The 15577-nt window shown below is 39.3% G+C and overlaps 1 protein-coding gene across 3 annotated transcripts; it reads right to left on the bottom strand.

Annotated features, from left to right (window-relative positions):
- Nucleotides 1-721: 721 nt before the first annotated feature.
- On the bottom strand, nucleotides 722-14269 carry LOC121813350 (beta-1,4 N-acetylgalactosaminyltransferase 1-like). Of its 3 annotated transcripts, XM_042217069.1 has the most exons (10): nucleotides 12690-14269; nucleotides 11484-11611; nucleotides 10970-11113; nucleotides 10591-10697; nucleotides 9675-9712; nucleotides 9258-9324; nucleotides 4007-4120; nucleotides 3631-3717; nucleotides 1876-2057; nucleotides 722-1555 (listed from the first exon to the last, which is right to left on the bottom strand). In XM_042217069.1, exons 1-10 carry the CDS (start codon nucleotides 12690-12692, stop codon nucleotides 1304-1306), a joined length of 1122 nt encoding a protein of 373 aa, XP_042073003.1. In that variant the 5' UTR covers nucleotides 12693-14269; the 3' UTR covers nucleotides 722-1303. The 3 variants fall into 3 exon arrangements, with proteins under 3 accessions (XP_042073003.1, XP_042073004.1, XP_042073005.1); XM_042217070.1 differs by having other exon boundaries at nucleotides 11484-14269; XM_042217071.1 differs by lacking the exon at nucleotides 11484-11611.
- Nucleotides 14270-15577: the final 1308 nt, after the last annotated feature.

The following is a 15577-nucleotide window of genomic DNA, read 5'->3' as shown; positions in this document are numbered from 1 at the left end:
CCGTTTCGCCTGGCCGCTGGACACGCTGGTGAAAACATGCTCTTTCATGTATAATGTTCCGCTGCGGGGAAAAATACTTGTCGAACTTCCTCATTACGACGGCGAAGTCGTCACGACTTTCATTGGCGGCGAAGGTGAGTGACTTGTAAGTGTTCTCTGCTTCATTTCCCAATCGCATAGATTAGGTAGCTCACCCGTACTTGTCCTTCGTCTTTGTGGAGTTTCGTTGCGATCCTGTAGCGCTCGAAACGCTGTTTCCAGTCGAGCCATTCCATCGGCTTATCGAAGGGGAAGCTTGTCGGGGGATTGAACTTCTGTTTGTTTTCTCCCTTATGGCGTTATTCTGGCGATGGTCCGGGCCACTTCTGACACCATGTAGAATGACCACTCGGTAGCTTTCTTGTGTTGCTGCTTTATTGAACGTGTATCCAGCATGGGTTATAACAGCACAACAACGGGTGTGGCAGAAGAAGAAGAGAAGAGCTGGACATAGACAGCCCTGCTGCAAAGCATGTCCTAGTGGTGTAAAGCCGCAACGCCCACCCGTTCGACACAGGCAACCCAGTATATGACAGCCTGTATTTGTATAGCGCCTTTACTAGTCCCCCACTTTGCCTCCCCCAAAGCGCTTTACACACCCAGTCATCCACCCATTCACACACTGGTGGAGGCAAGCTACAGTTGTAGCCACAGCTGCCATTGGCCCTTCTGGCCAACCGAGACTGTCCCAGCCGGGGCTCGAACCGGCAACCTTCCGATTACAAGGCGAACTCCCAACTCTTGAGCCACGATCGCTCGAATCAGGTTTGTGTCTGGTGTCAGCATTGTCAGTTTTCATGTCTTTCCTGTCCTGTCACATGTAATTATCCTCAGCAGTGTTCCCCGTGTGCTTCCACTTTCCTCATTACCTTCTAGGTATTTATGTCCGAGTCTCTCTCAGTTACATGTCACATTGTCCCTCATACTGTGTGCTCCCCAGTGTCTCCTCGTGTGCATTAGTTCTATTAGTTTCCCAGTTTAGTTGGCTTTGAGTTTATTCTATGTGTCAGTGAGTTTACGTTTAGCTCCAATCCCTGCCTGCACACAGCCGTAACATGACAGCTGTTAACTATTATTAAAACTGATTTAATTAAATGAAAAAATGTATCAAAATTTTTGGAAAAAAACTACATTAATTTGGTAATGTTGTAACTAGATCAGATAAATCATCGTCAAGGAAAGAGTAAAGTCTATAAGAACGCCAATCAGTGTATTAAAAGGGTAAAAAGAAACTAAGTTACAAAGTTAAAGTTAAAGTTTTTTTTTACCTAATTACAGAAATAGCTATGTATATTTGATGTTTGGTTGCAACCTGTATCCCATAAAGCAAATAGAAGTAAATGAACTCAAACAGGAGCCATTTCATTCTCACCACGTCAAGTTCTGGCATCGCTTCCATCACCTCTACAAGGTTCTCTATCTTCGTCTTCTCTGTAAACATAAAGTCATCATCCACCCACAGGAAGTACTTGGTGGTTACCTGGGAAACAGCCAGATTTCTGCCTGCAAACCAGCCCTGAGAAAGGAAACATCTTTCACATCTTAATGCAAATAATAAGAGTTTTAATTCTGATTTCAGATTTATCCTTAAATTGTGGTGGTGACCACATGTGACTGCAGTCCATTTATTCTTTATATAGTTAGTTAGATTAGCAGCAATTTAACATGCTTGATACAACTAAGTAACAGAAATTTAGCTAATAACATTTTAAATGCATCTGAAATCTGAATTATTTTCCTATCAGATTTTATAGAAAATTTCAAGAATTAAAGTAAAGTGACATATGTTCTAAATTTTGTATAGTCAGTTTAGTCCATAAGAATGTAGGTATATACCTGTGCTGGAGGCATAATGTAATGTTGAATGTTTTCTCCAGTAATGTGCTCCGTTTCAAAGCTGTCATCGGCAATAATAATTTTTACGTTGCTATAGAATTGCCGGATGCTGTCAAGCAACACTCTTAAGTGTTTATAGCGCTGGAAAGTTTTTGTTGTGATGGTGACTTGAGAGCTGATATCTGAGAGACAGAAGCAAACAAAGACTTATTTCAAGAAAAAGTAGGGTGATCTGCTACAGCATAGATTGAGTTATCGTAGGACACTTTTCTCTATGTGCATCCTTCTCTCACCTTTTGTGCCATGGAAAAGTATTTGTCCCCATTCACTACAATGAAAGGTTTCAGATATAAAATTGAGTTTTTAAATGCTGATTTCACTTCTTAAGGGGGGGGTAGACCTGGGCTATGGGCTATATCCCAATGCAGTGGCTGCATCCTTTGGAGGACCCCGCCTTTGCAGTCTATGTGGGCCAGGTCCGAGAAGGCCAGAAGTGCGATTCTGTGACATGGAATTGTTAGCATTTGTGTCACTGTGTCGGTGGAGTTTAATAAACTCAGCCATCTGCTCCTTGCTATCTAAAATATAACAGAATATTGGAGTAAATTCTCAACCATCTCACACTTCTGTTTAATCAGTTTTCTGTTTGACGTTTATTCAGCTGTGTGAAAAAACTGTAATCTCAGCTAAACTGATTTACTGAGGAACAAATAAAACACTGAAAAACACCAAACAATAACATTTTTAATCAACAAGTGACTTATATATCATGTTTAACCTGAGTAGTGAAAGACTGCGCGAGGGTCTGAAATTGATGTGTCGGGAGTTCACTGTACTCGCCGGCTCAAGTTAGCCTTGACCACCCAGTCAGCTATCGAGCTGGGCAATAACAGACGTCTCCGAAAACATCGGAGCACTTTTTGCAAATATGTGATGTCTTGATAAATCGAGCAGATATTTGAACTTGACACAGCTACATTCTCGCCTGAAAGTTTGTTAATTTTATTTTGTGACCCAAAAAGAGTAATATTTTAAACTCTTCAGCCACGCTCCTCAACTAAGTAGCTGCCGCCATTGTTGGAAACTGGAATTGGCTGGGCTGCACTATGAATTCTGGGATAGGTTGGGCCACAAAGGATACACCCGACCCATCCTTCCAATTTGGGGAAATGAAGGATGCATTTGTTGGCTGCATATGGAGCAGCCGTCGCTGTGATGTAATCAGCCTTAAAATGCGGCCTCAGGAGGATGCAGCCCCTGAATTGGGACACAGCCATGTTCTACTTAAGTTATTCCTATATTCAGCAGGTGTGGTAGTAATCAGGCCTAGGAGTTGTTTCCGAAATTAAAAATGTGGTCAATCACAGTCAATTCATAATTTAACAATGAGGAGCAGTTACTTTTTCAAATAACACCAAAAGGGATTGGATCACTTTTTTCAATAATGAAAGAATTCAACATTTAAAAATTGCCTTTTGTATTTACCCAGATTATTTGTAAATAATGTTAACATTTATCTGATGATCCGCAACATTTAAGTGTGAGAAATATGCAAAACAATATTCAATAAGAAATCAGGAAGGGTGCAACTACTTTTTGAAAGAACTGTACACCTCTAGTGAAGAACCTTGAAAACAGAATTAAGTTAGAAACATTTCATTCATTGGAGGAAGGCAGTCTAAGTTGGCCATAATTTCAGGAATCAATACATGGTACCATCACAGAGATTTTTAATTCCTAGGAAGAACAAACTACCTGTTCCCATCTCATACAGGACTGGTACACGAGGCTGTTTGATGGCAATTGGAAACACAGCTTCATGCATTTCAAACTGGAAAGTGGCTAAAATCAGAAAACAAAAAGCTCAGATTAAATACAGTGCAAAGGACACTCTTGTATAAAGAGAAAAAACAAAAACATAACAAAACATAGTCACTGATTTTCCAATAAACCTTAGAACAGCACACAAACTGCATAACTGGAAAACACTTTGTCTAATTTCACTTTTGCTTTCACTTATTTTGCTTGGACATGACATACGCAATTCAGAAACAATCAAATTTCATGCAAAACTTTATTTTCATATAGAATTTCAAATTTCTAGCTCATTTAACATTGTTTAAACACATACCAAGGTCTCCAGTGTTTATGTGGTAGTCAGTGCTGGTATAGGACACTTTGGCTAGCAAGTTGTTGAGGGTCACCAGACTGCGAGACTCGATAATCAGTTTGTTCTTACCAGATCCTGTTAATTCAAACCACAAAATTTCACAACAGCATTAAAATTACTTGATTAATAGTTTAAGTTTTAAAGTCAATAAAAATGACAAAGTGTACACTCTACAAGCTATATAGATTATATAAAAATGAATTCAAACAAGGTCTGTTTATTCTGCCTTTTTGCCTAGCTGAAATCACACTTTCTTATATTTTTTAAATAACAACTAAAGGTGGGACACATTTTCAAGAAAAAAAAAAGTTGAAAAGCAGTCAATGAGTTCACAACAACACTGAGAAAAATAAACAAATTGCTAGTGTTGTATGTTGCTTTCTCATACAACATAATTATGAAAAATAACACAAATGTACCAGATGTAACATATCCAATCAAAATATGCAAAGAAACTAGAACTGTCCATAAACCCTCCTGTTGTGTGCATCCCCACCCCCCTTACTTTAGTGTTCCCGGTAACAATTGACTGGTCTGTTTTAACAGCTCTTAAATTAACATAACACTGAAATGAAAGAGGTACTCATTACTTTTATATGTTCAAATGCATAGTGTGGAGGATGTCATAAGGCCTTGAGGTAATCAAATGAGTGTTTTAATTTGTAAATGGGTCAGGTTTGACCCAAATACAACAGGAAGGTAAATCAAGATGTGTAATAATGAGTTTAATACAGGGAAACAGTATTAAACACAAGAAGAAAGGGAGGTGCAAGAAGGCATGGAAAGTAATGACACCAGCTGAAATCTATTAGTAATTAGAAAGCAACCCTGCCAATCCTCAGTACCAACTGATGGCCTATAAAAAGGTGTCGCATTACCAAGGTTATTGCTTGTTTCATAACACAAGAAACATCTGATGATTGTTAAAATCATTAAGTTCTCAAGTCACGGTCAGTGGGAGCTGACTGTCAGGGGCAGATCTAGAAGGTTGGCATGTGCCACCCTAATATGATCTCTTGCCACCCCAAGTACCACCCTACTTTTGCATACGACAGTGTTGTGTTTTAAAATAAGATACCATTAACACTTTGAGCACAGTTACAGTTAGCAGTGAATATAAATTCTACAAATGAATATACTGCATAGTGTTACCCCCCTCCACCATTAACAAGAAGTTCAGCCCATAGCACATTTCGAAGAACACCATGGGAATTTCAGATTTCACACAGGTGGTTGGTTGTTACACAATGAAGATGAGTGTTATTAACCCTCTGTGGTCCACAGGCACGCTGCACCTCCAAATCACATGTCTGATTTAAGCTGACATAGCAACAAGCTGCAGCCACGCTGAGTCTTTCAGCCCGTGTTGAAAGTTCGGACTTCAAAGTATACACCGTTTTTTAAATTTTAATTACAGGCCAGTAAATTCAGAGTTATGATAGAAAAAATATAATATAAGCCATGCTTTTTTCTAAATACTATTGTCATGTTTTGTTTTGTATTTTTGTTTTGTTTTCTTCTAAAGCATTTTCTAAGGACAGGTAGGAAGAGGGGAAAGTTTTGGAAAAGACAGCAGCGAGACAGAGCGAGTGACAGAGAGAGAGAGATATTGATATCGAGTTTTTAGATGTGGGAGATTTGTGACGTTTAGCTTTGAGTGTGTAGTTAGTGTGTTGTGTAGTCGTTGTTTTAATTTGTGTGTCAGTGAGGGTACTAATGACTGTCATAAAGGCAGATTCCAATGTAAGCACTGTGACCAGGTAGAAAACCAGAGGAGTGACACAAGTCCTGTTGTCAGGCCTGCAGGGTTTATCCCTGTGGGGTTCTCCTCTGTCTTGTGTCCGACAAACACATAATAATTTGTGGGGCATCTTATTTTGACACTCGATTGTTCTCTCTTTTTAGTTAGAGTAATATTTTTAAATCGTTGTTCAAAATTGTAAAAAATTCCAGGTGTATTTTTAGATAAATAGTTGAAAATGTTTACAAAATGTGTGAAAAGGATTTTGTGTTTTTTGTGTGATTTCAGATCAGTTGTGATAATACAGTATGTCAATGAAAAAAACAACAAAATTAATACATGTGAGGTTGAGCTGTATAGAATGATACCAAGCAAGACAGGAAAAAAAATTAAACAATTTAAAGGTGAAATACAAATGTAAAATCAAAAGGAAAATAAACAGTCATATTTTGGACCTCAGAGGGTTAAATCATTTAAATTTTTGTTCATGACGGTGCAGATTTCTGACATTTTGTGTAAATTAAGCATGCAAAAATTTGATTTTTTTCTAACAAAAAACCAGTGAAACTTAAGATAGACATGTGTTTGTGAATGAACCGCCCCATGTTGTGCAGCTTTCTGGATTTTATACGTATTGGGCTAAATATTTATTATATATATATACATATATATATTAGGGGTGCAACGATATTCGTATCGATATTGAACCGTTCGATACAGTGCTTTCGGTTCGGTACGCATATGTATCGAACAATACAACATTTGTAATTTATTTTATCAACTTTCCTTCTGACGATGCTGTCTGTGTGGAGCGCTCAGTGAATCTGCGTTCGACTACTCCGCCTAGGCTGCACTGTCGAGCGCAGATCCACTGAGCGCTCAACACAGACAGCATAGTCAGAAGGAAGAGCGCAGGGCAAGCTAGCAAGACAGAAGTTAAGCTCTCCTTGCAACATGGCAAATTGAACCTCCCCCACCCTCATTCAGATCTGGCGTTTGGAATTATTTTGGTTTTCATGTGACGTATGACCCTGAAGGTAAGCGCGTCATGGACTAAAGTAAAACAGTATGTTGGATGTGCCACGCAATGCTCAATTACATGGGTGGGAGCTAGTGTGTTAGCGCAGTTAGCTCGTTAACGTGTTGGCCGTCTAGCCCCATGCACGGGGCGATCAGGGGTAGCTCGTTAACGGAGATTTGCCGTGTTGTGGCGTTAAGGTCATTTTAACGAGGTTAACCTGAAAGCACTAGTGGGAACACAACGAATATGACTGCACATTTACGCCGACATCATCCTAGTGCAAAGACAAAAACAACAAGCATGCATGCTACAAACTTTACCCGAGTCATTTAGACAGCCGTTAGCACATGATTCTCCTTATGGGGACCTGATATGTTTAATATGCTGCTGAGAATATAGCCCAGAAGAAGCGGATAGTATAGCTTTTATTTTGGAAAGAGCCATTTCTCTGTAATAAACTCTCTTTTCCAAAGATGAGTGATTCCTCAATCAGATACAGGGCTCGCAATATCGCTAGCCCGACGTCCCGGGGCTAGCGATTTTTTCCAGTCGGGCTACCAAAATCTATCTCTGCCCTGCCCGTCGGGCTATTGTAGGAAAAATATATGTCAATGCTTTTGCATTCTTTCAGAAATGTAGCTGGGTAATTATGTCATTGGCATCGGTGAGCCACTGTCAATATGTGACATATTGAAGTCGCGTTTGAATTTGCGCTTGTTTTTTGCTTTCACTTTGCAATCGTGCGAACTGTGTATAGAGAGCGACAGCACTGATCTGTGAGTGATGATAATTTGTGCACCAATTCCTCTGACATCGTCTTATTAATCGTTAGCTTACTACGCAAACATGACAAGTGAAATCTCCCGCAGCTTAAACATGTGAGAGGTTGATCGCGCAGAGAATCGCTGAGCTTATGTGAGTGCGTGTGTAAAAGCAGCAGGATATATATTTTAGTTCTGCTGAGCCAAATAAGACAGGTCAGGGTGAAGAAGTGACAGCCAAAGAAAAGCTTACCACAAAACGGAAAGTTATGACAAATCAGACTATAAGGCAAAAAGAAAGTGCAGCTTTATGGTTTCATGGACAAAAGAATTTCTGTGGCTGCAATATGACGAGCTAAATAACCAGGGCTGCACATAAGTGGTCCGCAGGTGCGCATTCGCTGTCAAAATAAAAAACACGCACAAGGGTTAGGGTTAAATTTAAAAATTGTACTTTTGAGTTAAAATATATATTTATAATTTTAATTAATGACTAATTAAAAAGGCATGAACATTTTTTTTGTATCAAAAAAACATCGAACCGTGACACCAAAGTATCGAACCGAACCGTGAATTTTGTGTATCGTTGCACCCCTGATATATATATATATATTTATATACCTACAGTACATAAAAACAAAATTCCCATGTTTTATGTGAATTTTATGTCAAACTAACGTGTTTAATCATGTGGGCTACAGAAAAGAATTAAGTTATAGATTACATTTATATGAAAAGCGTGTATACTTAATGCATTTGAATCATTACAACATTGTAACCATCTGCATATGTGATTGAAAAAAAAAGGCTTTGATTTTGCCACCCCATTTGATTTCTCTGCCACCCTAAGAAAATTTCTCTAGATCCACACCTGCTGATTGTGCAAGAGTGAGAACGAGGACCCAGGTTCAGACACAAAAGGAGATAGAGCAGAGAGTTAAACCAAAAGTGAGACGTTTTATTTTAGCTGATAAACATGAATACAAAATAATGCGAGGCAAACTGGGCGACAAATTAAACTGCTACTAAACTAAACTGGGAAAACGGAACAAGATAACTGTGACTAATCACGATGACTATGATTTCTATGATGACTGTGACTACTATGAGTGCTATGACTAGACGTGGTGTCACAGACGTTCTGACAAAGACAAGACAATGAAAAACACAGACTAAAAACACACAGGGGGGGGGGGGATCAGGAATCACATAGGGAAACAGCTGACACACATGAACCTAATAATGGGACAGGGGAAGTGAAACTAAATACAATGGACAAAGAAAACCAGGCTCTTTCAAAATAAGACAGGAGGCAGACAATACTGACTTGATAACAAGGGAGACTGGAACATAAGGGATGACGACACAACAGGATCTAGATAAACAAGGACTAAAGAATTTCAAAATACAAAACAACTCAATCCTAACTAATGATAGAAACAACAAGAACTTAGCATGTCTTCTAGAGTACATATCAATAATGCAAAATGAAGAGAAAATGCTGGGTCCCAGACCCAGCCCATGACAAGACTGCTGTAAATGTTTTATATTTCATATTTGTAGGAGATTGTTTTTCTTCTCCACATGGCTGAAAAGTTCTGACCCTTGCTGCTAATCTGGCGTGTGGTCCAAAAACCAATTCAACAAAAATGCCCCCTACAGTATAGTCACTTATTTACTAAATCTCACCTTTGATGATTGTCTGTTCAGGTGTAATATTTGTGGTCAGGATGCCTTTAGACACACTTAAAGATACCTACAAAAGAAAGGCCTGAATAAATTTAAAAAGCACTCAGAATATCCTATACAGTCGTCTACAAAAAAAAAATAAACTGTGTATAAAATTATGCTATGTCAGTGTAACATTGGAATACCTATTGAAGATGGAAAGAAAGATGCTATTTTATACTGTACATCAGACCATAAGTGAGGTTTGTGTTTTTTCTTTCATTTATCCTAAAGCTGAATTAAAGTCAGCCCCACACATAGATCACAAAATCAGGGAATCAGGGCCCTTAATGTTTGAAATGTATATGTTCAGGAGGCATCTTGTATGAACCTGCCAACCTGTACAGTTCATATTAGCTGTGAGGGAGAAACACCAACCTTGTAGCTGCTTCTGTTTTCTGCATGCAGCCCTAAACCTGAAATTAAAATGACATTACTTTTACATTGTCCTTTTATGGGAAGACTCCATGACACGTTTTTGAAGCATAAATGATCAACATGAATTCCTTAAAACCCCCATGCAACTGTCTTGTCTGTGAATATGTTGGCTGTAATACAGATTTAATTTTGCCATCTCATTTGCTGAGGTATAAGTTTGCTGGTCATTATCACTCTTGGTTAATTATCTTTTAATTATGTTTTAAACGTGGAAAATTCCTGAAATTGCATGTTAATTTGACTCACTAATGACTCTAATTCAGAGGTATTAAAGTTTACTTAATAATCTGAGAAATACCACCAAATTTAGTCTCAGATCAACATTTATTAACCATTTTTCTAATAAAGTAGAAAGGGATATAGGAATTTCTTTTACTTATGTATTAATCACATTATTTTATTGTATGATGCCTTGGTGCCACTAGATTTAAACATGTTCCACACCCATACTGTAAGACAGATGGTGGGGATCTAGTAAGGAAGTTGGGGGAAGCAGACAGCTCCACAGGAAGAGTCTTTTGTCTCTTCAAGGACTCTGGGAGGTAGCAAGGGAGTGTGAACCTTAAGGTGTGAAACAGCTGTGTACTGTCTTTTGTTCCTGGAGAAGGTATTTAACTGAGAGCCATGCTAGGCTCAGGGAGACTCTGCTGACCGCCTGTCCCGCGGTCATGTAGGCTCTCCACAAGCTTGGTTGTCTGTTCTTTGTGTGTTTTGATTAAAGAATGTTAGCTATCGCTCACTGCTCGTCTGCAGGCTTTATTTAAATGGAAAACTTCCACAACAGAATATACAGCACATACACAACAATACAGACCACTGGTAAACTTGTCTGTTGCATATATTAGGCTTGGCATACCTGGTATGAGAGTAGAGGTCAAAGGCTGTACTATATAACCTTGAATAGGATACTGCAGAGGAGAGTTAGGCGAAGCAAACAGCAGTCTGGATAGTTCAGACACCATCCTGATGAAGAGATGAAATGTGGGTAGATATAGAAACAGGTATCACCTTTTTACTAGTGCTGTCAGCATTAACGCTGACAGACTGCACGACTGCACCAAGCGAAGCAACTCTGCTGTTGAAGTGCAACACATTCTCACTCCCAAAGCGTAATATTTAATGCCAAATGTGTCTACATTAATTACAGTTTACAAAGATACCAATTGATTATGTTCAGTTACAAATGCCATTGCATTACTGTTAAAGTACACAACATTCATTCATCCACCCTCTACCTGGTTTTGTACTGTTGGAGGTCCTTAGCTCGCCATTTAACAAGCTCTTCGTATTGATCCTTGGCTATATAATCTTTAAGAAGTTCTGAGCCTTTAGGGCAGGTACATTGATGAGCCAATGAAAAGTTCCTAGGAGAAACTGACCTGAAGAACAAAGGAAATACAGAACTCCTAAAGGGTCAAAATTCTCTTCTATATCACATTGTCATTTAAATCAAGTAGTTCAGATTTTATGGGAATTTGGGAGACTAGTCTAAAAAGTATTTTAATGATGCATTAAGGGTAACAAGACTGTTGCTTCATCTGGATAGCAGTATACCAACTTTCCTCAAATAAAATGCAGTTTCACCTCTGGTCAGCAACAAAAACACACAAACGAAGTGGTCATACAAAGCACTCTACATGTGCGTGTGGTGTGTGTTAAAGACAATTTAATGAAAACACTTTCAAACACTGCCAAATATACAAGAGGAGGGATTTACACACACACACACACACACATACAAATTATTACCTTAGTTTTGTTGCGCTGGAAAACTTGAACAGATTTTCATTAACGTTAGAGAAATATATGACATAGAAAACCATCAGGATGATCAGAGTAACAGCCACCAGCTGGAGCCTTGTGCTACTCAATGACATCTGCGGACATACACACACACAAGCTCGCGTTGTAGACAGTTTGCTAGCAAAGGACCTAAGGGCAAAGATTGCAGTTCTAATGCTCCTGCCTCCAACAGCTGTCAGGTGGCAGATTATTTTTATTTATTTTAGTACTAAAGATGCAAAGTCAGCATCTGGTATAGGGAGAGTCAATATCTGGCATACCCAATGCATTTACATAAAATTTTTGCAGTAATAAATTTGGACACAAGAGTGATTGCTTCATATATCAATACTTAATACACATATTCTTAAAAATGGTGCATCAACCAACTTGAAAAGCATTTTTTCGCACACTGAAATCTGAGACAATGTTCGAACATCTAAAAATCCTGACATTTTAACTCCCCTTACATTTATATAAAAAAATATTCACAGCGCAACAAAATGACTACACTTTCTCTTTTGCCTTTGATGTATCAAATTTATATAGTTTCACTAAAAGGCACGTAACTTTGTGCTGAACATTGGTGGGGTCAAGATCTCTGTCTAAATAAATAAATAAATCTTTTTAAATTGCCAGATGATTAAACATGCAACTGTTTTGCTGGTAATACCTGAAACGAGTAAAGAAAATCAACAGCCTACTTATGCAAGACAATTCATAATTTTACTGGGGGGCTTATATTGGTTGGGTCTGATTATTGGGGGGTCATAACCCCCCTGGAAACTACACCCCTGCTCCATTATGTTGGCATGTGGCACTGAAGAAAATATTAATCAAACTAAATATAATATATAATCGTCTGCCCTTGTCTGCACAAATATTTCCCTTTTTCTTTTAGTGTTAACTTTCACGTGGATGATATCTACAACAAAACTCTTGTTTATATACTTTTTATTTCTTTGGACAGAAATCAGGAGTAGTCATATAAGAGATGAAAATAAATTAACATTATAATTAATATCATAATTAACTGAATTCACATTTACATTTATTTATGTATATTTATGTCATATGTCATTGAAATTTTATTATTGTGTTAATGGTAACAGAATGAACAAAACTAATGATACTTAACCACTGGCTACAGTATAGAAATGATCCATGTCTTACCATTTCTTCCTTCTAAAGTTTCACTCTTATCTCATTTATTCAGCATAAATATCCAAGACATTAAGGAGCCACGAAATCAAACAGCCTGAGTTTTGAAAAAACCTCTTAAGAGTTCAGGGGCTGGGCGCTTGTGTACAGTGACTGAGGGGGTGTAGTTAACGAAAAACAGTCTGATGGGGGTGGAATCCTCATCAGACTGTTGAGACAGCACTAGCTTAACACTGCTATATCTGATTTTATCAGCTTATGTGCTTATAATATATGTTAACAACTGCATCAAAGATTCTGAATATCTCATAAAAATCACATTGTATTGCATGAAAATAAAATTAACTTCATAAAACACTTTGTTTGTTATCAGACATTAATAATCCTCACAATATTACATAAACAGCAAGTTCCTGGATTCACATATGAATGTAACATATGATTTCTTTAATGTTTTCACCCATGAGGAAAAATGAATTAAAAGGGAGAAACACATTTCACTGACATTTTCTGTTTCATCTGCATGCAGCACATTTGAACCATGCGAATGATACTGCAACCACAATGGATCCTGTTTTTCAGAACAGCTCACTGCATGCCTACCACGTTTACCACTAAATGTTTTGTAAATAGATTATCTGTCTGGTGCATCAATAAAGATGTGAAAACCACGTCTAGAAACTGCACCACTTTTGTCTGATTGAGTTTCACTAAAGGCACAAGCAAGAGTTTTTCCACAAACTGTTGAACCACATTCTTTACAAACCGCGTCACTCTGAAAACAGAGCTCACTACAGACAGACAGGCAATCCCTGGACTGGAGCAGACTGCAAACGCGCCACCTCTACTTGACCATAAACCTGATTTATTTGTCAAAAAATGAGAGAGAATTTGCAAGGTTTACGGGTCCAGCCGTGGTCGGTCCACGGATCCTGGGATGGAACAGAGAGAGAGAGAGAGAGAGTGGGCAGGGAGGTGGTTAGCTGGTGATTTCCTTCTTTACAGGTTTCAGCTAGCAGGCTAAAGGGAATGGTCCCAGCAGCATCCACAGTGCACAGGTGACATGAGGTTTAAGCAAACCAATTTCCAACAGTAAATTCAGACAAGTTCCTGTGTGGAAAGCAGAAAATCTGGGTAAATGGCAATAATATACTAAGGTTAAACAAAAACAAGACAGGGTTAACTGTTGACATAGCAGAGAGGATTATCTGGCAGGGGACTGTGGCTCCAGTCGGCCCCTCAAATATGGGTTCCTTCATTAAGAACAGGTGCAGGAAGGAATGAGCTGCCAGGAACTCCACCACAGGTTGAAGCAGAAGCTCCAGCTCAGAATGTCAACAGGGAGGAAAAAGGGGGGGAAACCAAAAACAAAGTCTAACTCTGTTTCCACAGTGAGCAAACCCACGCATCACCTTCTTTCCTTCCAATGTCAGAGCAGGTCATCAAGACTGAGCTTTTGGTTTGTGAATTATTATTATTATAAGTCTGAACTGGCTCCTTAAACAGGACGTGATTTTCTCCTCTGGAGTTGTCTACTATGGGCTCAAATTGTGGTCATAAATATTTTGTACTTGTAAATCAGTTTTGTACTTGTAAAGGATTTGTATGTGTAAAAAAGATTTGTATGTGTAGAAAAGATTTGTAGTGTGTAAAAAGATTTGTGTGTGTAAAAAAGATTTGTGTGTGGACTTAGCCCAAAAAAACCCGGACTGCAAGTTACAATACGAATTTTGACCCTATTTTTCTTCTCTTTCATCTGATTGGTCAATGTATGTCAATCACAAATGTAACAATCCAATCAGAGAACAGATGGGTTTGGCTGTCGGAGGGCGCTTTTTTGAACTGCAGGTCCTTGAAGGGTGATACAGTTTGAAGCTGGAGGATCTCTATATAAATATCCGATAGCAGCTAGGTCCCCTAACTTTCAGCAGCTGTTGAAAGGATAAAGTTGTGGTATATCAGTGGTTAGAAATACCATTATTACTTTAGGATTAGTTTAACACAAAGTCAGGGCTGACCCGGGACCATTGCTGTGAGTCACAGTGCGGACGCAGGATATGCTGCTAATGCTAACTGCTAACTAAAAGCAAAGGATCCAGAATTTCTTGCGCTGGCTGCTGGGCTCTGTGGGTTTTTGGAGCAGCTCGACCTGTACAATTTGAGCCCATAGTCTACTACCAAAACTGATCTGCCCACAGCATCCTTGCCTGGGTCTCACACACTGCGGTGCCCAGATGTATCCTACATTTCATACCAACACTGGGATCAACAGTTGGCTTCCCACCCAGACTCCACTGTGCAGCGGCTACATGTACCCCACATCCATGTGTTTGCTGAGCCTGCATGTCCCCTATGCTACATTACTATGGAGAGATATTTACACCCAAAATGGCTATGAATGCATACCATATGATCCATAAGCTTAAAATAATCTTTGCAAACGTGTACCGTAAATTTGTGTGTTGTGGTGGACCACTGGAGGGCTCCACTCACACCCAGTTCTCAGGAAGTGTTGTTGCTGTGTTTTGGAGGGAAAGTGTTCAGTTCTGTGGTGATGAGTAATAAACGAGCAGTGTTTATCGAGAGCTCTCGTGTCGTCTGTGTTTACCTCCACATTGGTGACCCCTGACTCGAACATGCTGCAGTCCGATGGTGGCGCCGACTCCGCTCTGGATGCATCAGCAGCCGCCAGCTCTCTGCCTCCGGCTGCAGCTACGTTTGCTGTGGCGCTCGAGCTGCCGGACTTTTGGCTTCACGATCCCCCGTCGTGGTTCGTGCATGTGGAGGCTCAGTTCGCCCTTCGTGGCATCTCGGCTGACGACACGAAATATCACCATGTGGTGGCTTCTCTCGACCCGCTAGCCACCCGTCGTGCATTGACTCTCCTCCGGGACCCACCC

This window comes from Haplochromis burtoni, unplaced genomic scaffold (genome assembly GCF_018398535.1).
Source record: "Haplochromis burtoni strain Fernald_Lab_line unplaced genomic scaffold, NCSU_Asbu1 Contig_1570, whole genome shotgun sequence".
NCBI lineage: Eukaryota > Metazoa > Chordata > Actinopteri > Cichliformes > Cichlidae > Haplochromis > Haplochromis burtoni.
Note: the sequence above shows the minus strand (reverse complement) of the source record. Positions and strands in the feature narration are given on the sequence as shown.